General features: G+C 49.6%; 1 protein-coding gene across 4 annotated transcripts in view; it reads right to left on the bottom strand.

The window, feature by feature from the left end:
- Positions 1-25,659, bottom strand: part of grin1b (glutamate receptor, ionotropic, N-methyl D-aspartate 1b) — a 38,576-nt gene that overhangs the window by 5,836 nt on the left and 7,081 nt on the right. For 2 of the 4 annotated variants that reach the window (XR_012926580.1, XM_076025501.1), the window contains exons 5-20: positions 21,069-21,131; positions 19,996-20,093; positions 18,884-19,005; positions 14,865-15,039; positions 11,970-12,120; positions 10,817-10,903; positions 10,216-10,351; positions 9,888-10,015; positions 8,241-8,405; positions 7,500-7,618; positions 6,854-6,966; positions 6,627-6,775; positions 5,213-5,370; positions 4,957-5,118; positions 4,727-4,836; positions 4,037-4,182 (exon numbers count right to left, since the gene is read on the bottom strand). Coding sequence is in view for 3 of the 4 variants with exons in the window: in XM_076025501.1 (XP_075881616.1) it covers positions 4,037-4,182; positions 4,727-4,836; positions 4,957-5,118; positions 5,213-5,370; positions 6,627-6,775; positions 6,854-6,966; positions 7,500-7,618; positions 8,241-8,405; positions 9,888-10,015; positions 10,216-10,351; positions 10,817-10,903; positions 11,970-12,120; positions 14,865-15,039; positions 18,884-19,005; positions 19,996-20,093; positions 21,069-21,131 (2,082 nt within the window). In the remaining variant the exon portion in view is untranslated. Of the gene's footprint in view, positions 1-1,371; positions 1,480-4,036; positions 4,183-4,726; positions 4,837-4,956; positions 5,119-5,212; positions 5,371-6,626; positions 6,776-6,853; positions 6,967-7,499; positions 7,619-8,240; positions 8,406-9,887; positions 10,016-10,215; positions 10,352-10,816; positions 10,904-11,969; positions 12,121-14,864; positions 15,040-18,883; positions 19,006-19,995; positions 20,094-21,068; positions 21,132-25,659 lie in introns of all 4 variants that reach the window. The other 2 variants (XM_076025503.1, XM_076025502.1) reach the window with 2 other exon arrangements.

Here is a 25,659-nt window from a genome sequence, read left to right as displayed (position 1 = left end):
CTGCTGTTCCTGGGTTTGGAGCTCTGATTGCTGTCAGTCGTGCTTGCAGAGGAGGACAGAGGCAGCGTGTGTGTGCGTGACTGAGTGTGAGTGTGAGTGTGAGTGTGTGTGTGTGTGTGCATGTGTGTGTGTGTGTGTGTGTGTGTGTGTGCATCGTGTAAGTCTGGACACCATTCAAATCCACCGAGAGAAGGAAAAACATTCATAGAAAATCAAATAAATCGAGAGAGAGAGAGAGAGACAGAGAAAGGTTGCGGGAGAACTTTTCATCAACGCCATGTTCCAGAAAAAAACAAACAAAAAAACATCAGGAAGGGAGAGAGAAGAAGACGAGGAAGAAGAGGAAGAGGAAGGGGGCGCCGAGGAGATAACAGGACGAGCAGCTGCGGATCTCAAAGTGATTTCTGCTGCAGCATACAAGCAGAGCGCCGTGCGTCCGGTAGAAAAACAGCGACACGCTCGGCTGCAACGAGAGACAGTCGTTAGCGGTGGGAGGTGGGGGAGTGGCTATTGGGGGGTGGGGGTGGGGGGGGGGGGGTTGCTGGAGCGTCTCTCACTGGAGGGGAAAACAGAAAGTTAGGGGGGGGACGGACGGCGCATGTCAAAGACCAGAGCTCTTCATCAGCGGCAGAGGAGTCTTCTCTAAGGTCCAGATGGGTGAGGAGGGGGGGGGGGGACAAGAAGAGGTGGGGGGTGAGGTAGTGAGGTAGGAGAGTGGAGACCAAGGAGAGGGGGACAGGGGGGAGAGGAAAAAAATCCAACAAGACAAGACAAGACAAGACTGGACAGCACAGGACAGGGAGAGGACAGGGAGAGAAAAACAAGACAGGACAGGACGGGCAGGCAGACAGACAGACAGACAGACAGACAGACAGACAGACAGACAGACAGACAGACAGGATGAGGAGACAGAAGACAGAACCACACAGTCTGACCCTCCACTCTTCTCCTTTGCAAGAGGACGACTCGGTGGGAAAACTCAGGGTACGCTGCCAAAGCCAGCCTGTCTTACCTGTCTGACTGTCTGTCTGACTGTCTGACTGTCTGACTGACTGACTGTCCGTGGGACAGAGGAGCTCATAATAAATATGGCAGAGCGAAAGATGGAGAGCCAGGATGAGTCGGCAAAGGAGATGATGGCGCTCCAGGAGGAAGGAGGAAGAGGAGGAGGTGGAGATGGAGGAAGAGGAGGAGGTGGAGGTGATGGAAGAGAAGGAGGAATGAAGAAGGGAGGAGTGGTGGTGGCTGATGGTCAGAGACGATGGAGATGTGAGACAGCCACACCAGAAAATGTCCAGAGTGAAAGCAGAGGAGGAGGACAGCAGCAGCAGGTGGAGGAGGAGGAGGAGGAGGTGGTCTTCATCTCCTTACCGTGGCGTCCCCGGAGGCCCTACGGTGTTTGAGGTCGGAGGTCGAAGTGATGGACCTAAAAGAGCTTTTCAGTTTGGGCTCGGGCTCTGCTCTACCACTTTTCCTATCCTAAAATGAACAATACGATAGGTGCACACACACATTAACACGAGCTCCACCTCACTGTGCGTGTGTGTGTGTGTGTGTGTGTGTGTGTGTGTGTGTGTGTGTGTGCGGGTGTGTTTTGCGTGAAGTTTGACAAACACGTATAGATGATGTCACAGCATATAATGGGACCAGTTTCTGAGCAGACAGGAAGTCAAGTCGGATGCATGAGCCGAGCGACAGAAATATTTGTCTTACACACACACACACACAGACACACACACACGCACACACACACACACACTGTCTGAGTTCAGGTCACAGCATGGCAGCAAATATCACAAGTGTCCTGACACTGCGACTCGTTTAAAGGACCGGTGTAGTGCATGGCTTCACCACCGGGTGTCGTAGTCTGGCCCTGAAAGGAGCCGCCTGCCTCCTCGCACGTCCTCAGCTGCTGCAGTATTTAATGTCTACAGTGAAACTCAGTAAAACGCACATTAAACCTGCGATTAACACAAGAAATGTGTCGACAATGCTAACAGAGTTTTCAGTCGCCAGATTTTGTGATAATGAATTCAATTGGCAGTGATTGTATTGCAATGTATTGTAATGTATTGTAATGTAGGTCCCGTATCGTAGAAACTGGCATCCCGCCATCACAGACCTCACCGACGCATCATCGTCACTCCTCCGCAGGAGCTCCTACCGGTAAAACCACCCGGCGGTACCGACCCACAAACACACAGCAGTGTTGGCGGTGACGACATGAGGCTCAGACACAGACACACAACAGGAAGTCTGTCACAGAGAGCGGGAGGGGGCGGGAAGTGAGGGAGGGGCGGAAGGGGGCGGGGACGGATGGATGGATGAGGTGGTCATTATAACAGCACTGGACTGGTATAATGTCATCAGTGTGTATGTGTGTGTGTGTGTGTGTGTGTGTCAGCAGTTAACTTGTGCCAAAAAGACAATCACGGGTTGGACTGATCAGGTCTGGAAAAAAACTGTCCAACACAAACACTGCGAAGCCAGCAGCTGAACTCACCAGACTGACCGAGTCGCACAGCAATGAGTGAAAGTAAACAGACTTCATGTGAAGAGCCCAGAGGCACTTAAGGGCCGGATCGAAATCAGGACCAGGACCAGGACCAGGACCAGGACCAGAATCTTGATCAGAATCAGGATCGGGACGAGGATCAGAACCAGAACTAGGATCAGGACCAGGTCCAGGAGAAGAACTAGCATCAGGACCGGCACCATGATCAGGATCAGGTCAAGGTCCAGCATCAGAACCAGGACCTGGACCACGATCGTGGTCCTTCAACAGGTTTCACATACCAAAAACCCACTAAAAACTTTCTGTGTTTTTACTATTTTACAGTGTTTATACATTAAAAACACTCTTCATTGAAATTGCCATTCAAAAAAATGCCCCACGAAAATGTCTTTCTTATGTACCCTTAATATTCCTTAATTGTCTGTTCCGCAAAAACCTAAACATGGCAATAAGTGTTGATGCTGACTGGCCTGTTGTTTCTTTCTTCATGTTCTGAGCGGGAAGCTGCGTCCGCTGCTGTTCAGGACAAGCTGTGGACCAGAAGTTGCACCCTGCTCCCCCTCGGACCGTTCACTCGCCCGCCCGCCCGCCCGCCCGCCTGCCGCTGACTTTCATGTGCTAATCCCACTCCGCTAGCGCCCAACGCCGTTAGTCACGGCCGTTTTTGAAGTGCTAATCATTCGCAGCTAGCTGTTAGCCCTTAGCGGCTATTGTTTGAAGTGCTAATCCCGGCAGAAACAGCTATTTATATGCTCGGGCCCGGCGGCTGCAAACATCTGGAACAAAAAGACTGTCAGCCTTCTTCTTCTTCTCCTGTGTCAGGTCTGACGTGTTGTTCCTCAGAAGGAGAACAAACAGAGAATAAATGTGCTAAATTTAAAAGAGACGCTGCCATGTGGGCTGCGCTGCTCTTTTTAATTGCAAATTTTTTGAATCATTTTTTGTGCCGCTGCAACATTCTTTGTCCTTCAGCCGTGAATACGACACAATAAAGTTGGATCGGGTTCGGTTTGCACCGGTGACTCTGATGACAGGCAGTAATCCTGCAGGAGAGACAAGGTCGTCCGCTTGCAGCGGCAACGTGCAGCAAATCATATCACAAGGAGATGAAAGTTTTCCGAGGGAGGATTAATTAATCGTTACTCAGTTACTGGAGAACTCAGATGTTTTGCGATAGAAAAGAGCCAAAGAATTTTTGACATTCAGTGACTCCAATTTTCACGATGACATAACTGTCGGCCGAGTCAAAAAATGTTATGCAAATTTGCACATAAACAGAAAAACAACACTGCAAAATAGACAAACACAGCCGGGTCAGATATCGTCCACAGCAGTGGATTCACGACGACAAACACAGAAAAAAAACAACACAGTTGCGATGTTCAGGTCGAGAGAACCTTTCCTTCTGCCCAACAACGACGACGACGACGACGTCACCGCAGAGTCCCAGCAGCACGGAGGAGAACTACAGAGGAGCATTCTGGGAAAGACTGCGGCAGAAGTGAGGAACCCGTTTGGTACCTGCAGGTTCTTCCTCCACACGTTGACGGCGGCAAAGGCCAGCTGCATCTGTTTCCTGCGGGCGTCCTTGTGCCGCTTGTACGCAATCTCGATGAAGATGAGGAAGATCCCGGCCACGATGCCGCCAGCGACCAGCATGAAGACACCTGAGGAGGAACAGGAAGTCGCGTCAGCAACGCCGCTCGTCCCGTTAGGATTCTCACAAACACGCAGAATGTGGATGGGCGGCAACGTCAAAGCCAGCGTGACCGCTCAGCCAGCAGCGGGAGACAAATCCGGTTGCAAAAAGACTCATTTACCATCATATTTTGCCCAATAAATGTTTTTCTAGTTAGGATGTCCAGGATTGACAATGTTCCTCTACAGAGCAGCTCTGCAGTTTTTCAACAAAGCTGCTAAAATTGTTATGAGCCCAAACCAAAAGCAAGGGAACATCCAGGCCTACAGGGGTCTCCACCTCAGCAGAACTTGCTGTTAGGATAACGTGCTTGGCTGGGAGCTGCCCAACCTGCTGCCTTGTATGACAGACTTCAGTCATTATGAGTACAGCTGGAAACCAATTGAGAAATGGTCACATGGTGACTTTGGAACGCACACTAATGCTCTCAAGGACCTACAAGCCTTGGAAATTAGACTGAATCCATTTTTTTAAGGGCCGTGGTCGGTTCAATTCTTCTGTGGGTCACCTACCTGCCATGTTCTCAAAGGTCAGGGTAGCAGGGGCATTGCTCCTGGAGTCGCACTCCTGATATCGAACCCAAGTCTTGTCCAGATCCTCCATGAAGCCATTCTCATGAGAACTGGGAGGAGACGACAGAACACAGTTCACCAAAAAACTGTTGTGGTGGAAATGTGATTCACACGTTCACGAGCCCGCGACCGTCTCCGTCAGGCACCACGGTACCAAGGCGTTAGCTAACCTGAGAATAGCCAGAGAGACGTTCTGTTTCCACGGACTGTCTTTCCTCATTCCGATTCCGAACCCGGAGCGGAAGAAAAGCTCTCCTGTCGTCACGAGATCGCACTTCTGCGACGCCTCAAACTCCAACACAGCACTGTCCCAGATGAAGGCGTGAAGTTTGCTGAAGGCGGAGAGAAGAGTGGTGTGTTCAGTGGAGGCAGGTAGGTTCCACCTGCTCGCTGCGTTCCGTTGCTAAATTGTGACCCCGAGCCTACTTGTCTCTGACAGCTTGAATGGCCTCGGCGGCGCTCTCGTAGTTATGTTTCTCCATGTGCCGGTACATGGTGCTTAGCTCCACCTGTCGTCTAAAGTAGATATCCACCGAACTCTGCTTCACTGTGGCGTAGATGAACTTATCTGATGGGTTACGCAGCTGTAGGCGGGAGAAGAGGCAGATGATTGTTAGAAGAGGCTGCAGGGGGAGCAGTGGAGCAGCAGCTTCTCTCTTTCATGGTGCCAAGCAACCAGTGGCAGCGACACAATCTATGGCTGTGTCTCAATTCAGGGTCTGCATCCTTGGAAGGAAGTGTCCTCAGTCTGAAGGAAGCGTCCTCAGTCTGAAGAAAGCGTCCTCTGTCTGAAGGAAGCGTCCTCCGTCTGAAGGAAGCGTCCTCCAAGGACCCGGCCCAGAAGGACCGACCCAAACCCCGCCTCCCCGGTAACCACACGGGACGGTCTAGCCTTCAGCGTATTTCCTGGTTGCGTCACCGCCGTTCCCTCCTGCTGGCCAACCCCGGAAGTGACGTTTTCATAGCATCAAGCTAACCATTGGTTCGCCATCTAACGATGGCGTTGGATGTTCAAATAAGTAAAAACCCTGCGTTAAAAACTGAATATTTGATATGAAATTTCAATACTTAAATTTATACGAAGTGTCTTTGCCAGTAGATGGCGCTAATTTCAGCTGACTTCCCAGGATCCCAGGATGCTTTGCAGCAGCACGCAAGGCATCCTGGGATACAGAAGTACGTGAAGGATAGTAGCGGTGCAGCCTTGGAATGGGCTAACAGTAGGACGCATTCCCAGTACGCATTTGGAGCGTCCTTCGGACTTCTGGGAATTGGGAGGAGCCTTCACGCAGTGCTATGACGCAACTTCCTTTCAAATGCAGCCTTGGAAGGATGCAGAGCCTGAATTGAGACGCAGCCTATGGGTTGTCCGTCTAGGAGGTTTGGAGCAGATCAGCAGATCATTGTGCTAGTACCACTAGCAATAAAAGAGTAAGGGTGTCAGCACAATGGATTCATAATGTCATCTTGACCTTCAGTTGGACATCAAGGGAAATTGGTCGTTAATCAATCATATGAAAATCTTATCATGTCAATGGACAAAGGTTACAAAGGCATTGAGGCTGTATCAGGAGCTTTTACAGATGAATTCACTTGATGATGCTGAGCTAGCATGGGTTGGTTTGGTATCGCACACTATGGCTTGGCACAGTACTCCTGGAATACTGAAGGAAGGGGGACCAAAATGAGTGTGATGAGTGCAAAGATTTTAGACTTCCATCAGCGGTTAAAACCTCCTGCCTTGTTCTGCACCAAGCGGACCCACACCACTCATTGCAAACGCACCATCGTGGGCCACGTGTGTCAGTTTGGCCAATAAAAGTGTTGGCCAGTGTCCTACCCTGGGGTCATTGATGCCAGTGATGCGCTCCTCAGGCCGGTCCAACACAAGGAAGGCTGCCAGGTTGGCAGTATAGGAAGCAACGATGATCATAGCAAAACCTGCCCACACCATACCTAGAATCCTAGCCGAGAAACTCCTGGGAGCTCCTGCAAGATGGACAGTGGGTGTCAGTGGGCTCCAGCGACGAGTGGAGAAGCTCGTGGCCAGTCGCCCAGGGCACCTACCTTCTCCTATCCCAGAGTTCAGAAGCACTCCCCATGAGAACCACATGGCGGAGGACAAGGTGAGGGCGTCTTCCTCTTCTTCTTCACTGTTCACTTTAAACCTTCCAAACGGGCTGCAGCAGGAACACACACACACACACACACACACACACACACACACACACACACACACACACACACACACACACACACAAGCCATTAGCATCGTCTCTTCTGCTTGTTTCTTCTCAAGTTACTTGACTTAGGCTTGTTTTGAACAATAACTTTAGGTCAGGTGAAGGTCAAGGCCTCGAAAAACAGTTAGCGAGCTCCTCGTCTGTAGTTTGTGAGGAAGAGGTAGTTCTCTGTTGGAGGTCCTGCCTCACCCTCTCAGAGGTCTTGTCGAGATGAGGAACCAATAGATACTGAAGCCAGCGCGTTCAGAACTCTCAATGTCTCAAATTGTAAGTATAAAAAATATTTCTGGAGTAAATCCAACAACGCCCACAAGGTGGCGCTCTCAAGCTCCCTGGTTGGAAAGTTCCAAATTTCTAGAAGGTTTTAAACGATCGATGCTGAACTCGGGTAATTTTTTTCCCCCCTAATTCCCACCCACAATGGACTGAAGCCCCACCCACAGTGGTAAGACGAGGCCGCTGCTGTGTACCTGAACCGGTCTAATAGGTAAAGCATCACTGCCACCACATGGACCGACAGACCGACTAACAGCCACAGTGTGCTCTGGAACGGCTGCATGAAGGAATCCAGAGTGCTGCGAGGGATTTCCTGCACACAGGGACAAACACACACACACACACACACACAAACACACACTTGTCATTCTGCTGAAGTATTGACACTGACAGGACGTGGCAGCGCTCTCGGTTTGGAGTGTTTACGATGGCAGCAGACTGTCTTGCTCTCACACGATAATCAATCTGGTCCCAAATCGCACCTCCCGACGACGAGCTGGGAGTTTGTTTGACTTTGCCGTCAGACAAGAGGTGTTTTTTATGTCTGTAAATAAGTGGAGTGGAGCCGCCGACTGCTCTCCCTCCATCTGCTACATTTCCACAGTGCGCTTTTATTTTGATACAGGTCTTTGAAGAAGTTTAACAGTGTTTCGACCATCGTGGACGAGACGTGCGGGTCGATCAACCTGCCTCCTGCTGCTCTGGAGCAGACTGCTAGCACCGCAAACTGGGTCAGGCTGACCTGAAACATCCCAGAATATCATTCGACAGGATCTGAGGAGCAGAGCTCTGAGGACGCCATATGTCGAAATCTCCCACAGCAGGAGCATTTGTAGACTAACCAACTTCAACGTGCGATTGGTTCCGTGCTCAGGCTGCTTAATCAGGCTCATAGTTAGCAAAGCAATACAGCAAATTTTGCGTCTTCAGCTCACCTTTTTCACCAGAATGGTGAGCCCCTGGTATTTGAATGGTTTGGAGAACTCAATGTACTGAGCACGCTCATTGTTGATGGTGAGGGGAGCGACAATCATGTCCGCCAGACCTCCCAGTAGCTCCCCCATCATCCCGTTCCACTCCTTCTTATTGCTGTTGTTGACCTGAGGGAGAAACACAGGGATGTGGCCAATTAGACAAAGATTTACAATGGACGGGACAGAGCACACCAACCACCGCTTCTTATGATACAGGTTTGTGTAAAGGTTAGCCTGCCGTGGCTAACATTAGTGTGCGGAAAGTAACGTTTTCCAGCTTTACCGGGGCAAAAACTAATGACAGGTGTTAGCTAGCAGCTGCAGCCGTAATTGGGTAGTGACAATAGCGCTGGCTAATAGCGCTTGCTAATAGCACTTGCTAATAGCGCTTTCAACATTTTCTTAGGCAACACCCCGTATTTTTCTGCTATGATCGGCAGTGATGGTAGACAGTCAGTCATGATCGATGATAGCTAGCAGACGGCAAAAAGTTAGCCGATGCCATAGATGTCTTGTTGCGTCATGCAAGAAAAAGCTATTAGTCTAGCCACGGAATTCTCTGCTTTTGCTTAGCTTGGTTTCTGAGCTGCCATCCTTTGTCATGTTTCTAGACAAGTAGCAGTCATCAAAGCGTTTCGGGTAGAGCTTAATTTTACTGTGCACAATGTAGCTTTTGACGGGGATTAGCATGCAACTGAGTTCGATCGACCGCTTGCGCACAGGCAGAGACGACTGTGGACAAATGTTTGTCATTGAAGCTTTTTCCTCCAGTTCTACATTTAGAAGCAGAAGTGTTATTACAGCCGGTGATTGGACTTTTTAAACCTTTGATTTGTCTGGAAAATGAGGCTCATTCCAGCTAAAAATAAATCCTGTGAAGATAAAGAGGAGGAGGAGAAGAGAGAAGAGGAGGAGGTGACAGACAGCAGAGGGACCGTGGGGAATACAAAATGGAAGAGGTGCAAAGAGAGACGCTTGTGATTTGTGGCAGAGAGGAAGAAAGAGTAATGACTCAAGGTTGGTCAGCCAGGACAAGGTCAAAGTTGCCAAGGAGAGCCGTGAGTGCATTGCTGCTTCTGTGACGGCCCAGGAAATGAGATTCCTTCCCCCTTTGACCGAGTGTGAAGATACCCAACAGAAGCTTTTAGCACTTGAAATTCAATGTGCTCTGTTGAGCTCGACAAGGACGTTGTGTTCACATTGACTCAGGCGTCTTCAGTCGACTGAAGAGCTCTTCCCCTGAAAGGTGAATGCGCTAAAATGCCACTTGAACGAGGGCAGGTGCAAAATGTGGATGGTACAAATTAGGTATTCAATTTAGCAGGAAAATAAATAAATAAATAAATTCTACCCAAAAAATATTGATGGCATTTTGCAAATTAAAAGTTTGTCAGAATTTTGCACAAATCTTTTTATTTTTTATTTTGTATACAACGAGGCAAAACATTCTGACTACTGACAGCAAAGCCCCGCCCCCTAATGGAGTCTGGTGGATTTGTGGGGGCGGGACTTCTTGTCACTCCCATCAACTACTCAATTCGGGTTATTTTTGGTTGTTGTTTTTTTTTTTCCGGATGAGTTACGCATTGTCGTGTTTGTGCGACTCACTCGCTCCTGCGTGCCGAATTTCCCGTCAGCCACCAGGTGAACCTCGTAGGTGAAGTTCATGCTCATCGCCAGCTTGATGAGCAGGTCGATGCAGAACCCGTAGCAACACTGGGGGACGATGGGCTGACCTGGACACACACACACACACACACACACACACACACACACACACCACCAATGTAGTAGTTCATAACAGTACACACACAGATGCACGGAAAAAGTCAACAAAAAAATGATTTCAGCCCAATTGTTGGGGGGGGGGGATTTCTGCATGTGGGCGGGGCTTAACCCTTCAGCACTGTGATTGGTGCGGAGGGCTGGCGTGTACCTGGTGTGGTCCCGTTGGGCCCCGTACAGATCACCTTCTTGATGAGGACTCCGTTGACTGTGTACTCCTCCTGACACGTGCCGTCGCCCTTTGTCGGCTTCACGTAGACAAACGGCTCCTGATGGATGGTTACAATCTGAACACACACACACACACACACACACACACACACACACACACACACACACACACACACACACAGAAACAAACACTGTTAGCTTATCGCACATTTGTCTGATCCAGAATCTAAGAGGGCTTCATCCAACTGCAGGTTTCAGAGGGTTCAAGTCGACAAGAGAAAGCAGGCTGTTAGCACCTTAGCATCCTAAGCTAACAGCAGTACACGTATGGAAATTTTTTTTTTTTGTCATTTGCAAACTTCTTTTCAACTCGTCACAACATTTCTGATGCCGAGGAAAAAGCACAATTTTGTCTTTCATATATTTTATTTGATTCTTTCTACTGCATGTATGACTTGTTCTGGCAACGTCGATATATGTTCACAATGCCAATAAAGCTCTTTAGATTGAAAAAATAAAAATAAAAAAGCAGCAGCAGCTGCAGCAAAAAAAAAAAAAGCATCCAGTTTCAGTGGACGCACCTTCAGCTTGGTCGACATCTGGTATCCCACTGGTTTCTCCGTCTCTCCTCCGGGCCAGATGATCTTCCTCTGAGGGTTCATGACAACCTGGAACACACACACATGCATGTAGACACACACACACACACACACACACACACACACACACACACACACACACACGCAGTCACAGACACACACGTCCAGGTTGTTATGTTGTTTCAGACAGGTCTCAATGTGACATGCTGACTAAATGACAGCATCAATAATGCATCTCTGCATCAATAGTTAAAGAGGCAGAGGAACACACGCGCACACACACACACACACGCACACACACATACACACACACACACACACGCACACACACACACACACACACACACACACACACACACACACGCACGCACACACACACACACACACGCAGGGGACGAGTGGGCGGGTTGTGAATACACAATGCGTCTTTAATGTGACTGTGATGTTTCCTCTATTCGTGCTCCTGCTGTGTGATGCGGCGAGCGGCTCTGATCACATGACGCTCCGACAGCAAACCTGCAGCGTGCCGCCGAGTCCACCGGGGGGTCGCGGCGAGCCACCGTCCACCCGGTGGTGGAGGGACGAGGGCCGCAAACGCCGACTCAAATTCGGTGGAGAAAACAAAACACGCGATGACAACGCAGCTGTCGCGTCGGAGCTCGTTAAGAAAAGAAAAGAGAGTCGTCAGGCAGGCAGAAAGTGAAGCCGGGTTAGGGTTGAATCCAACCAATCAGCTGTCAGAGGCCCGGCTGCAGCTGAGGGTTCAGCTGGGACTGGAGAACAAGAAGCTGCTGCTGTGTAAACAGTGTGTGTGTGTGTGTGTGTGTGTGTGGCCAGTCTGGTCACAAGGCTTAATGGATTTGATTCCGACTGACTGATTCAGATTATTGACTGATTCAAATTCATTGATTGATTCAGATGGCTCGATTGACTCAGATTATTAATTCATTCAAATTGCCTGACTGATTCAGATTGATTACTTTGATTCAGATAGACTGATTCAGACTGATTCAGACTGATTGATTTGATTCATATTGATTGCTTTGATTCATATTGATTGCTTTGATTCAGCTAGACTGACTCAGATTGATAGATTTGATTCAGATGGACCGACTGAACCGGATCGCCGACCCACCTGGGACCCGTTGAAGACTCCAACCTGGACGAGGCGGCCGGGCTTCTGCTGGTAGTTCAGGATGCTGTAGGTGGCGAAGCGACGGTCGCCGTCGTCGTTGAACTCGATCCGTCCCGTCAGGCCGTCGGGGTACTTGGATGACATCAGCACCCTGAGAGCCAATGAGGGAGGCGGTTAACGCCGGGAGCGGCAGCGAGAGAGAGACGCGGACGGAGCTAATGCGAGCGGACTGGTCGGTCCATGTAGGTCACACGGCAGCCAGCAGGAGTGACAGAGCGCTTCATCATCCCAGTTGTGTCACACTGAGTCCAATGTGAAGGCCCGTGAAGAGAAACCTCGCTGGAGCCTCACTGGAGCCTCACTGGACCTTCACTGCTGGAGCCTCACTGGAGCCTCACTGCTGGAGCCTCACTGCTGGAGCCTCACTGCTGGAGCCTCACTGGAGCCTCACTGGACCTTCACTGCTGGAGCCTCACTGGAGCCTCACTGCTGGAGCCTCACTGGAGCCTCACTGCTGGAGCCTCACTGCTGGAGCCTCACTGGAGCCTCACTGCTGGAGCCGCACTGCTGGAGCCTCACTGCTGGAGCCTCACTGCTGGAGCCTCACTGGAGCCTCACTGCTGGAGCCGCACTGCTGGAGCCTCACTGCTGGAGCCTCACTGCTGGAGCCTCACTGCTGGAGCCTCACTGGAGCCTCACTGCTGGAGCCGCACTGCTGGAGCCTCACTGCTGGAGCCTCACTGGAGCCTCACTGCTGGAGCCGCACTGCTGGAGCCTCACTGCTGGAGCCTCACTGCTGGAGCCTCACTGCTGGAGCCTCACTGGAGCCTCACTGCTGGAGCCGCACTGCTGGAGCCTCACTGCTGGAGCCTCACTGCTGGAGCCTCACTGGAGCCTCACTGGAGCCTCACTGCTGGAGCCTCACTGCTGGAGCCTCACTGGAGCCTCACTGCTGGAGCCGCACTGCTGGAGCCTCACTGCTGGAGCCTCACTGCTGGAGCCTCACTGGAGCCTCACTGCTGGAGCCGCACTGCTGGAGCCTCACTGCTGGAGCCTCACTGCTGGAGCCTCACTGGAGCCTCACTGCTGGAGCCTCACTGGAGCCTCACTGCTGGAGCCTCACTGCTGGAGCCTCACTGCTGGACCCTCACTGGAGCCTCACTGGAGCCTCACTGCTGGAGCCTCACTGCTGGACCCTCACTGGAGCCTCACTGGAGCCTCACTGGAGCCTCACTGCTGGAGCCTCACTGCTGGACCCTCACTGGAGCCTCACTGGAGCCTCACTGCTGGAGCCTCACTGGAGCCTCACTGGAGCCTCACTGGAGCTTCACTGCTGGAGCCTCACTGGAGCCTCACTGGAGCTTCACTGGAGCCTCACTGGAGCCTCACTGGAGCTTCACTGGAGCCTCACTGGAGCCTCACTGGAGCCTCACTGCTGGAGCCTCACTGGAGCCTCACTGCTGGAGCCTCACTGGAGCCTCACTGCTGGAGCCTCGCTGGAGCCTCACTGGAGCCTCACTGGAGCCCCACTGGAGCCTCACTGGAGCCTCACTACTGGAGCCTCACTGCTGGAGCCTCACTGGAGCCTCACTGGAGCCTCACTGGAGCCTCACTGCTGGAGCCTCACTGGAGCCTCACTGGAGCCTCACTGGAGCCTCACTGGCTGGAGCCCCACTGGAGCGTCACTGGCTGGAGCCTCACTGGCTGGAGCCTCACTGGCTGGAGCCTCGCTTGAGCCTCACTGGAGCCTCACTGGAGCCTCACTGGAGCCTCACTGGAGCCTCACTGGCTGGAGCCTCACTGGAGCCTCGCTGAGCCTCATTGGAGCCTCACTTCAGCCTCACTGCTGGAGCCTCACTGGAGACACCGGCTGGGCCACCGGCTCCACCGTCCTGACGGTCACGACTTCTGACGACGCCACTACGGCCGTGATTGGCTGCAACTGGGGGATCAAAGTGTGCGACCGGAGAGTTTGCGTTACCGTGGACGCCGCGGTCTGTTGTCGTCACTTCCTGTTTGGTAGCCGCAACCAGGGCCGGCTGATGTTGTGAAAAAAAATAAAAAATAAAAAATAAAATCGCGATTGTTTCCGACTGAAAATTGCGAAATCCCGATTGGATTTGCAATTGTACGTCAAATCCTTTTTGAGTTTCGTGTCAGTGAGTGGAAAAGCCAAAGCGAATGAGCGCAAAGGAGAGAGATCACAGGCTCCACCCACCGTGCACCGCCCACCTTGAGCATCTGCGATCGCAGCCGTTGCGAACGTTTGCTTGCCGTCCAGAATGCTCGTTCTAGTTTTCTCTTTGACGACTTGTAAAAAAATATTCCGTCTCCTCCTCCGTACAATCATAACGCGCCATTTTCACCGGTCAGTCAACTGGTCACGTGACTCCGTCCACTGACGTGTCGACGAGAAAACAGTGTTTCCATGACACTTTTGCGATATTCCTCTACATGGTGTGGAAAACCTCCTCATGAGAGCGTCAAAACCTTTCAGCCATAGTTGAGAGGCTTTTCTAAGTGCAGCTGTTTCCACCACCAGGTTTTATTGCCATGTTTAGGTTTTGCACAATCCCAGGGATAATGTGAACGCAGCTGATAATGATGATGAGTGTCTTCATGTAGATCAGCATCATTCATAACAACGCAGGACTGAGAGAGTCGAGCAAACCAGTTGCCCTTCATGTGACTCAGGACCCATCAAGTAGCTCTGGGCTTCTACAAGGTCGGCGACCCGTGAGTTAGGCCTGCTGGTCGGCAACAGTACTACAACACCCTGCTGCAACCCTGCTGCAAACTGGCCGTCCGACCGATTCGCAGTTTTAAGAAAATAAATGAATGAAATAACAGGCGACCGGGCGACGGTGGCCCGGCCGGGCGCAAGGGAGCACTGACCGTTTGAAGAGCGGGCCGGTCCTCCAGATGTTGGTGTTGCCCACGCAGCCCCGCGGCGGCTCTGTGATGTTCTCCTTCTCAAACAGCTCCCGCAGCGCCTGGGCCACCACGCCCACGGCGTCGGCGATGTGTGCCGACTCGTTCTTGCCGTTGATCAGCTGGAGACCCAGCAGGCCTGCCGCGCACGTGGTGCACACGCACAGACACACACACACGCACAGACACACACACACAAACAGACACACACACACACACACACACACACACACACACACACAAGGCAGGAAAGTTAAACAGGGCAGCGGTGGTGGCTGTGGCGGCAGACCCAATCTCATTCAAGCCGAGGAGATTAATTAAGGAACTCACACGCACACCTTTTTTTTTTCTATTAATTTTTCAGCTGTGACTAAAGGAGTGCTTCACTAATTTAATTAACACACACACACACACACACACACACACACGCTCAGGGCTTCAGGCGTCAGGTCTGTGCTCAGTAATGCCAAACTGCATGCTGGGAGTTCACTCTGAGAATCACAGCCGTTTGTCTCTCGGGCCAGCGGAGCCTCACTGGGACATTATGACGCCGGCCTGCTGGTTGTTCTTTTTTCTTTTTTCTTTTTTTTTCCCTTCAGCAGAAACTTGTCACACTGCCACGAAAAGTGTCCACACCTGTCCTCTGGCTAAACTGACAACACCTGGCCGGCGCCGTTAACGTTCCTCACAGAGAGGAGCCTCCCACTGAGGAGGCTGTGGGCAGCCCGCTGAAAAGCTAAAAACACCATAAAAAAAAATGATCCAGAAGCTACTGCTAGCAGGCTAGCGAACATTTCCTACCCAAACAACAATCCACTGATGGTTAGCATAAATGTCGCAAGGACAAAAAACTGGGAAACCGTTGCTTTCAACACGGTCGGGGTCAAATCGTTAGCATTCCTCACTGGAAGCTCCTCGGCTAATGCTAAAAAAGGCTAATGAACCCCCACCCCTTTTGGTGGGCAATTTAGTGTTCAATATGTAAGCATGCTACATAACTTTCAAAAAAGTAAATGGTTCACATAGTTTGAACTGCTTTGTTCCCAATAGACATTAGAAATAAGGTGAATGTTTAAATTGTACTGAAATCTTTCAATTTAACGTATTTTTACACAACAATCGATAAGGTGGATGGATTTTATAGAGGAATTGAATAAATAAAGCTGAAAAGAACCAGCGATCCTGATTCACAGCCTACTTTGCGCAAGCTAGCAGCCAGTACGCAGTTGTTGTGAATGGGTTGCGCAACGCTATCGCCTGCAACTTCGTAGATTACGGTTTTGAACGCAAACTCGAAAATGAATTCACGTTCAGGACAATTTCGATATACGACCTCGTCCCGTGTCGATTTGAAGTGGGACGCACCGTTTCAGTGACACGTTCTATGACGAGCTTTCAACTTCCACTGAGGAACGCTAACGGTGTTAGCAGACTGTTGTCCGGTTAGCCGGAAGAACCAAATGCAGAAATCTTTTCCTCGTAATGTGACAAATGTCTGGCGAAGGAGAGCAACGTGGGGGAAGTCCATAATGTCTCAGTCCTGCTTCACGGTTCTCTTCTTAGGGAACCACTGCAGGGGGTTTCAACAAACACTCCCTCTGGTGGACTCGTGTCAACCTACACATTTGGTCATGTACGTCGAATCAAGAGAAAAGTGAGAGAAAAAAATTACCTTAACATACAGAAACAAAAAGAGAGAAAACAAACTTAAATATCAAAAAAAAAAAAAAAAAATCAAAGAACATTTCCAGAATTTGGGCAATATGTTTGAAGTTTCCGAAAAAATAATAAAACCAGATGCAAAAAAATCTGATGTTTTCGGACTGAAATGGTTCCACTAACAAGAGACCTGGCATGTCAGCAGACACTCCAGCAGAGACAAAGCAGCTGAGGGGTATTTTCAGAGTGCAGCCTCGCTGCGCTTTTTAACCGACATGATGGTTCATTTTTCATTTTCTTTATGTTGACACATCCGGCGTGACAGCGTGGCGCGGGGAAAAAAATGACACATCATTTCCAGTAGCGCAGCAGCTGTCGGTGAGAGGATGTTTTCTCAAACAAAAGGCTAACAGAGGCAACAGAGCCGGGAGCCAATCACCCGGCAGCCAGAGAGAGACCGAGTTGTCACGTGACGAAAAGCATCGCGTGGACCAATAGGGGCACGTCCGTTGTGAAAACTAACTTTACTTCAGGTCAAAAACATGATGAAAATGATTTTGAAAAAAATAAATTTCAATTCATCCGTTCATTTTCAATTCCCGCTTGCAACACAGAGGGTTGCGGGGATTTTTTTCAATCTTTAATTACATTTTTTTTCTTTCGCTACATTGATTTTTTTTCAGTCCGACTGTCACTTTGAAATTAAACGCGCGCGCTCGTCTGGCTCGCCGAGTGGTCAGCTGACTCAAATGAAAAACTACACCCCCTTTTCTCCGAGCAGGTGGAGGCTCCGTGTTGCAGAGTGGGCGGAGCCTCTTCTTAACCGAAGAGGGGTCAAAGCATCAGGCAGGGCGAAGGAAGCAGGCGGCGGCGTCTTACCAGTGTTCGCTCAGACACACGTCGAGGTTAGCGCAGAGACATTAGCCGCCTATCTGCCCCTCCCCATCCTTGCCCCTCCCCCCCACCACCCCAAACCCCACCGGCCCTAAACCCCCCCCACAAACCCCAACCCCCACGCCAGCTGCAGCACACGTTACTGGCTGGTCTACTGTGCGAACGGGCGAACGGGCGGGCGGGCGGGCGGGCGGGCGGACGACACACACTATAAAAGATGAGACAAAACAAAAAAAAGATGTTAGACACATTTAAAGCCACACAAGTTACAATGAGGCAGAGAAGGAAACCCAGCGGTTAGGAACCTTTAAACATGGGCGCCAGTCCGTGTGGATGTTTAAACGTTCAACCGGCCGTCAGAAGAAGAGAAAAACCAGTCAAGAGAAACACAGCAGGACAGAGCGATGAAGAGGAGCAGGAGGAGGAGAAGGAGGAGCTCCTTCATCATGAGGAGGAGGAGGAGGAGGAGGAGCGCAGCCGTGTTTCCATCCAACCCTGATCTAGCTAGCGTCTAGCTCAGCTCACCAAGGTCTTCCTCACCCTGCCGGCACCTGCCTCACCATCTACCTCACCCTACGATCGATCGACTCACCCCAGTAGCGTAGCCTTGCACCGCTAACATTAGCTGCGTTGTCTTTTCACAAGAGAAAGTACAATTGCGATTTGCAGGTGTTTCCACTGAATGCTGTGAAGCACGTAAGCCGTAATTCTCATGAATTCAGGTCCTGTGAGATTTACAAGAATTCTGTTTGCTTTTGTTCATTTACGTTTGTTTGTTGTCAAGAATGGTTGTTATATTTTTTACATTGATCTCACCCTACTAACACCCCAGCACTCACAATAATAATAATAATAATAATAATAATACTAAATGCTTTATTTATCCCTATAGGGAAATGTGATGTCCAAACTGGACTGTTTCTAAACTGACTTTCTTTAACGTCTGCCTTGAGTTGTGGTTCTGTCTAGTTTGTCTAACGACTGGCTGAAGTTTGTCGGCAGAACACATTTGTGATGCCAGCGTGCGGTTCTAACTAAGGAACGTTGCTCTTGTTTCTGCTGCATTGTACTCTTCCTGCAAATGACCATTTAGGCTTCCATTTCAGCAGGCTAGGCTATCAGCTGTTAGCATTAAGCGTTGTCTGCGTGCCACTGTTGGTTGCTCTTCCTAAAGTCCCAAAGAGACGCAGGAACTGTGGCTGCCAAGAGTGCAAGGGGAACTTCTCTCTACGCTGATGAACATCCTCTCTCTCCTGGTCACCAGCGTCAAAGACTTCAAACTACAAACTTCTGACCCAAACTGCATTTCATCTCCTTCCTCCTCTTGAGCGTTCACAGCCTTCAACTTTATCTGGAAAGATGGATGGAAGCAGGGCCGAGAGAAAGTCAGAGAATCTTCCGGGTGGGGTTGGAGGACCGGGGGGACGTACCATCAGGAGCTTCGTTCAGAGCTTTGCCCGTCATCTCCCTCTCCCCGACCAGCCACACGTAGCCTGAGCCGGTCATGTTGAGCTGGCGAGCCGCTTTGTACACGGCTGCAGCCTCGTCCTCACTGTGGAGAGACAGAAGGTTTCTGGTGGTGCCATGGTAACGTTCTGGTGGTGCCATGGTAACGTTCTGGTGGGTCCATCCATCCATCCATCCATCCATCCATCCTTCCATCCATCCATCCATCCATCCATCCTTCCATCCATCCATCCATCCATCCATCCATCCATCCACTCATGCATCCATCCATCCACTCATGCATCCATCCATCCACTCATCCATCCACTCGTGCATCCATCCACTCGTGCTTCCATCCACTCGTGCATCCATCCACTCGTGCTTCCATCCACTCGTGCATCCATCCACTCGTGCATCCATCCACTCGTGCTTCCATCCACTCGTGCATCCATCCACTCATCCATCCAGCCACTAATTCATCCATCCATCCAGCCATCCATCCACTCATGCATCCATCCATCCATCCAACATCCATCTATCCATCCACTTATGCATCCATCCATCCACTCATCCATCCATCCACTCATGCATCCATCCATCCATCCATCCACTCATGCATCCATCCATCCACTCATGCATCCATCCATCCATCCATCCATCCACTCATGCATCCATCCATCCATCCACTCATACATCCATCCATCCATCCATCCATCCACTCATGCATCCATCCATCCACTCATGCATCCATCCATCCATCCACTCATGCATCCATCCATCCATCCATCCACTCATGCATCCATCCTTCCATCCATCCATCCACTCATCCATCCATCCACTCATGCATCCATCCATCCATCCACTCATGCATCCATCCATCCACTCATGCATCCATCCATCCATCCATCCATCTATCCACTCATGCATCCATCCTTCCATCCATCCATCCATCTATCCATCCATCAATCCACTCATGCATCCATCCAACCATCCATCCACTCATGCATCCATCCATCTATCCATCCACTCATCCACCAAAGCAACCATCTTTCCAGCAATCCTTTCAATCCATGCAGCTGATGAAGGTGGGACCCACCTGGCAGAGAGGATGATGACTCGGGCCTCCAGGTCTTTGGCCTCCAGCAGCAGCGACGTCAGGTTGGTGTCCTGGTTGAAGAGCAGCACCTTCTCCGCCTGGACGGCACCAGGACGAGACACGGCAGAGCCGTTAGCACCCCGCGCCGCCCCGCCCCGCCCCTGTCATCCCCAGACCCCGCCCCTTCCCCCCCGATGCCCGACCATGCGCCCGCCCCCTCCCCTCCCCCGCAACCACTGGAGGAGGAGGGCGGGGCCAAAAAAAAACATGAAGGTGTGTTCAAACTCTGCTGAACTCAAGGAGAACTGAAAGTGGAAGCGCTAAAGAGGGGGGAGGGGCGCGAGAGAGCGGGAGGAGGGGTCGCAAAAAAGTTGTGCGTGGTGTGGTGGCACATGCAAACTGAGGCACTTCCAAGACTCCAACCAACCAACCAACCAACCAACCAATCAGGGACGTGCATGTCATAGAGCGCTGATGCAACCGCAAAATTAAAAAGAAGAAGAAGAAGAAGAAGAAGAAGAAGAAGAAGAAGAAGAAGAAGAAGAAGAAGGAGGAGGAGAGAAGGAGGGAGGGAGTGGGTTTGTCGCCCAAAAGAAAGAAAGGAAGGTTGTGATGCTGCAGTGGAAGTGGGCGGGGTCCTGCCTGGTGGGCGTGGCTTCCCGCCGGCCGCCTGCCTGACTGCATGCAACACGGACGGAGGAGGGAGGGAGGGCAGGGAGGAGAGGAAGAGGAAGAGGGAGAGGAAGAGGGAGAGGAGGAAGAGGAAGAGGAAGAGGGAGAGGAGGAAGAGGAAGAGGAAGAGGAAGAGGAAGGGCGTGTCTCCTGCAGGTGTGAACTCATTCCCCGGTGTGCAGGAATCATGGAGGAGAGAAAAGAAGAGAGATGGTGGAGAGAAGACGAGCCGCCAGGATAGCCGTCTATCGCTGGAGCCGGCCAAGGGGGAGGGGAGGTGGGGGGTGGGAAGTCGGAGTGGGCGGGGCTGACCGGTGCTCGGCTACTACTGGGCGAGCTCGAGAGAGAGAGAGATTGGTTGGGCGGCGTGCATCGTTCGTGGCCATGCAAAGTTTTGATACCTTGGGCGTTCTCCGGAAGTCAAAGTTGTGCACGTCGATGTTTTCATAGTTCCTGTTTTTAGTCTGATGGGTGACGACGGCGCACAGAGAGAATATGCAGACACAGATTATCCAGAATCAGCCACAGATCAAAGACACTCAGAAACACATCAGACACATGGCGGCAGGAGGAGGAGGAGGAGGAGGAGGAGGAGGAGGAGGAGGACACCGGAGCACGCAAACACCTGCCGGCTGTCCAGCTGTCTGTCTGTCTGTCTGTCTGTCTGTCTGTCTGTCTGACTGACTGTCTGACTGACTGTCTGTCTGTCTGACTGTCTGTCTGTATGTCCACTGTGAGACGTCCTCATGTTGCAGCTGTGTTTTTGTTCCTTGCTTGAACCTCTAACAGTGGTGCACCGTGAGATAATGTCAGGTGTGGCGAGAAAAATTATCCAATTACCCAACTTAATTGGTCAAAAAAATATATATATATGTAATATATATATATATATATATATATATATATATATATATATATATATATATATATATATATGTATATATATACATATGTATAAGTGACTGTGCTCTCGTTCGTGCTGTTCATGAAACTCCTGTTTTACGTTCACCTTGCTGGCACGTATTTCCATAAGGATTTCACCCCTTTGAGTGTAGCAGTGAATATACATAAATGATGACACTGTATTGTCATTAATAGGCTAGAAAAGTGTCAAATCTATAATATTTCTGGATTATAATATTAGTTTTTCATGTAAAAAAATGGAGCGTGGCTCAGAAGAGGTTGACAAACGCTGCTCTACTCCACCAGACTGAGGTTCTCCAGGTCTCTGTACAGTGTCCACGTGTCATTAAAAATAAATAGTTACATGTCAATCCCAAAGCTGCACCTGTAGTTTTGAGGCTCGCTGTCTGAGATGGATTGCTGCTCTGATCATGTTTAGTTTCTGGGGACAAATATAGACGCAGCAAACAAGGCAATGTTTTATTTTTAGGTGCAGATGAGAACAAAGAGCCGAAACAACAGCGGATCAAGAAGCAAAAGCCGGGATTGAACTTCAGCCACTGATTCAGAGCGACCATCATGATTCTCTGTAATCATATGATATCATAACGAGGATCGTCTTGAATCTTTTAGCAGCTTATCCACAAGCACCTTTAATCTCAGCCTCATCTTCAAGCAGGAAACACACAAACTAGAGGTGGCTAGCGTTAGCTTTTACATGTTTCAGAGATAATGTTTCCAACTTTCATTCAGAAAAATATTTTTATACAACAATCAATAAAGTGCAGCATGGATGCTTTTGCAAAGGAATTGAATAAATAAAGCTGAAAAGAACCAGCGATCCTGATTCATTCAATTCTGTATTTTTAACGGACAGTTAGCAACTCTATTTAGCATTTTTTTTTTTAGCGCCCTGAAACGTTAGCCTGAATGTGTCAGTGGAATACTGCGGCACTAGAGCTATCAGCTGTACGTGGCCGTTCGGCAACGTCACACAGGGGATCAGCTAGCTTTATTAGCTGGAATCTGAAACCATTCCTCTGTGACGTGAGGCCTTGACGCTTTAGCCTCAGTCTCGTGTGTAACTTCCTCAGAACTGTTAGCGGTCGGCTCAGCCCGCTAGCATGATATCACAGCCGGGGACCTTTTAGTTCTTGCTCGGTACAAATCCCCGTCGGCAGATGATACACCTCTAGCCCTTATTTAGCGACACGCAACAGCTGATGCTAATGTCTTCAGAAGTTAAGAGTGTCTTCCAAATTTTTTTCTTTTTAAAAATAGTCATCGGTGCGTTGGTGTCATCAACCTGCCTGAGTTTTCCGTGAAGTTTGATTTTATCGGAGCGTTGAACCGAGCTGTGACTTTGCTCCCCAGAAAGTTCCTGTGACGCTAAGCCGGTGAGGCGGCGGAGCCTCCCATTAGTCCTCCACTCGATCCGCTCCAAATGTTAATCTCATTAAATTTACATCCCAACGCAAAGTCCCCAAGCAAAACTCACGCTGCTTCAGAGAGGACACACACACACACGCTCACACACAGACAACTTTTAAAAAATAAATAGAAAAGAAGCTCATTTTCTCCGGCTAAACCTTTTAACAGGAAGATTTTAAACAATGACAAAATAAGATGAAGAAGAAACAGTTGCGCTCAGTCAGCTTTAAAGGGCCAATTTAGTGCAGTTTACTAGCAACTACGCTAAACTGCTAAGATATCATAGTTGATTTTTCTGGTTTAAGAGGAGTTGGCCACTATGTTCGCTTCTTATCGTCCGGACAGCTACAGTAGTGTGGAGGCTATAGAGGTGAACGTTGTGCGTTAATTCATTGAATTATTAACCTTGCTGTAGTTCACCTGACACCTGACATACTGACACCAATTTGACTTATGTGACAGACAAAAACAGCTAAGTTAGCTTCATAGCATGGCGATAATTCCTTTGACAGCCTTTAATACTAATATTCAATCAGGATATTTGTCTAAAGTTTTTACTAAAGTGGCAGCAGTCTCCTTTCCAGGTGGCGTCTTCAGGGTTACGCTTTGCTTGCCACTGTGCCACTGCATCCAACAACAAGTTGCATTACTGTAAAAAGCAGTTGTGTTTCTAAGCTGGTGGCAGTTTTTGGGAGTATGTGCAGAAGTGAGCGGGGTTACAACTCCGCTATTTACCAAACCCGCTGCGCACGCCGTGCTCCAGCTTAACTGCTGTGATATTCATCATTATTTCATTATGAATCTGTTTAATTCAGAAACAACACGCACGCTGCAGCAATGTTCACCTACTTTAATGTGCTGTAATATTCATGCCGCTCCTCCAACATTCATGAGTCTCACTGTGGCTCCTCAAACAGGAAGCTTAGCAACTCATTTCTACTTTTAAAAACTTCCAAGTGCTTTTGGCAGACGATACTCTTGCATTTTTTAAAGTCGGGAGCGGCCGCCTGCCGTGGCGCCATCAGCGGGGAACTCTTTGGTTCGGTTCCGCCGGCATGAAGGCCCGGGACCTGCTCGTTTTAGACTCAGCGCTAGCTTTAGACTGTCTGCATCAAACCATGGGATCTGTTGGCTTTAGCTTGTTTGTGTAAATGTAATGTGTGTGTATGTGTATGATGTGGCAGCCAGTCTGGCTTCCAGCTGCGTTTCCATGACAGTTTTTCACAAAAAATAAATTGATGTTTTCAAAATTTCGTACGTAAGTACAACTGCGATTTGCAGGTGTTTCCATTGAATGGTGTGAAGAGCAGAAGCCGTAGTTCTGGTAAAATCTTGTTCTGCTAGACCTCCACGGTGAGGAGGGGAGAGCTTCAAAACCACTTGCGTTTTGGAGCATTTTCACTGGACGTGAACTGGTCATGTGACCCAGTTCACGTGACATTAGACTTAGACTCAGGGGTAGATCCACAAAGCGATTGCGCGGCTTTTGCGCAGAAAATCCGTGTAAACAGCGCCAAAAACGTTGTTTTGCTAACGGGTTGCGCCACACTCATTTGAATGTATTTAAATGAGTCATTGCGTGCAAAATGACACCCCCTTCTATGCAAACATGCCTCATTCAAACAGCGGCAGATCCAGAAAGAGTTTGCGCTCGTGTCCGCGCGCAGTTTGACAGACGCAAACACCGCCAGCCAGAACCAGAACCAGAACCAGGCGCAGCTTCTGTCTGTCAAAGTGTTTCTGGCTTCTGAGTGAAACTTTCCTCTCTGAAAAGCCTGAAATATAAATATGGCTCCCCAAATCTTATATATAGATAGGCATAGACTACAGTATATATGCCAATATTTTAGATAGGCTATGAAAAATACAAATGGTACTCAGGTGTTGGTGACTAATGGGTCTTGCGTCTTGACTTTCTTTCCATTATGGCAGCAGTCTGGTAGACGGAGGAGGCATCGTAATGCCAGGAGCACAGGAGCGCCTTTATCCTAGCAGAGTTTCGCTGTCAAACACACGCACTCACCAACAACCTTTGGCGCAAACTGCTTCAGGTTGCCAGACCGCAACATTCACACCTGTTTCAGGTGCTGCATTCGTGGGCGTGTTTGCGCCTGCATGTCATTAGCGCAAAAACCTTTGTGGATCCCCACATTTGTGGCGCAGATTGCGGGCGCATTTTAGCGCTGTGCGCCCTTTTTTGAGGATCTGACCCTGAGATTTTCTTTACTGTCATCGGGAAAAGAAACACGACAGTGATTCACTTCACAACAAAATGTCGTTGCCCAGTTCCAGAAGTGCAGCAACTCACTTACATCTACATACAAGCTGAGATAAATACAAGATAGAAAAATATGGGATATCTGCAGGTAGAATGTTGGTGTAATGCAAAAAAAGAGTTTCCATGACACTTTTGCGAGATACCTCGATATCGATATGTCTGAAAAAAAAAAAAAACACCCCACGAGGGCCTAAAAACCTTTTATCCATATTTGAGAGGTTTTTCCAAGTTCAGTGTTTCCATTAGCAGTTTTTTATTGCCATATTTAGGTTTTGCGCAATTCAAGGGGTCACGGAAACGCAGCAACTGACCTGCCAGCTTTAGACGCGACCAATCTTAGCAAAACCTGTTAGCTTTAACCTGTTAGAAAGCAATCGTGA

Source organism: Nelusetta ayraudi, unplaced genomic scaffold, assembly GCF_046127955.1.
Source record: "Nelusetta ayraudi isolate G7.1 ecotype Tasmania unplaced genomic scaffold, CSIRO-AGI_Nayr_v1 ptg000018l, whole genome shotgun sequence".
NCBI lineage: Eukaryota > Metazoa > Chordata > Actinopteri > Tetraodontiformes > Monacanthidae > Nelusetta > Nelusetta ayraudi.
Note: the sequence above shows the minus strand (reverse complement) of the source record. Positions and strands in the feature narration are given on the sequence as shown.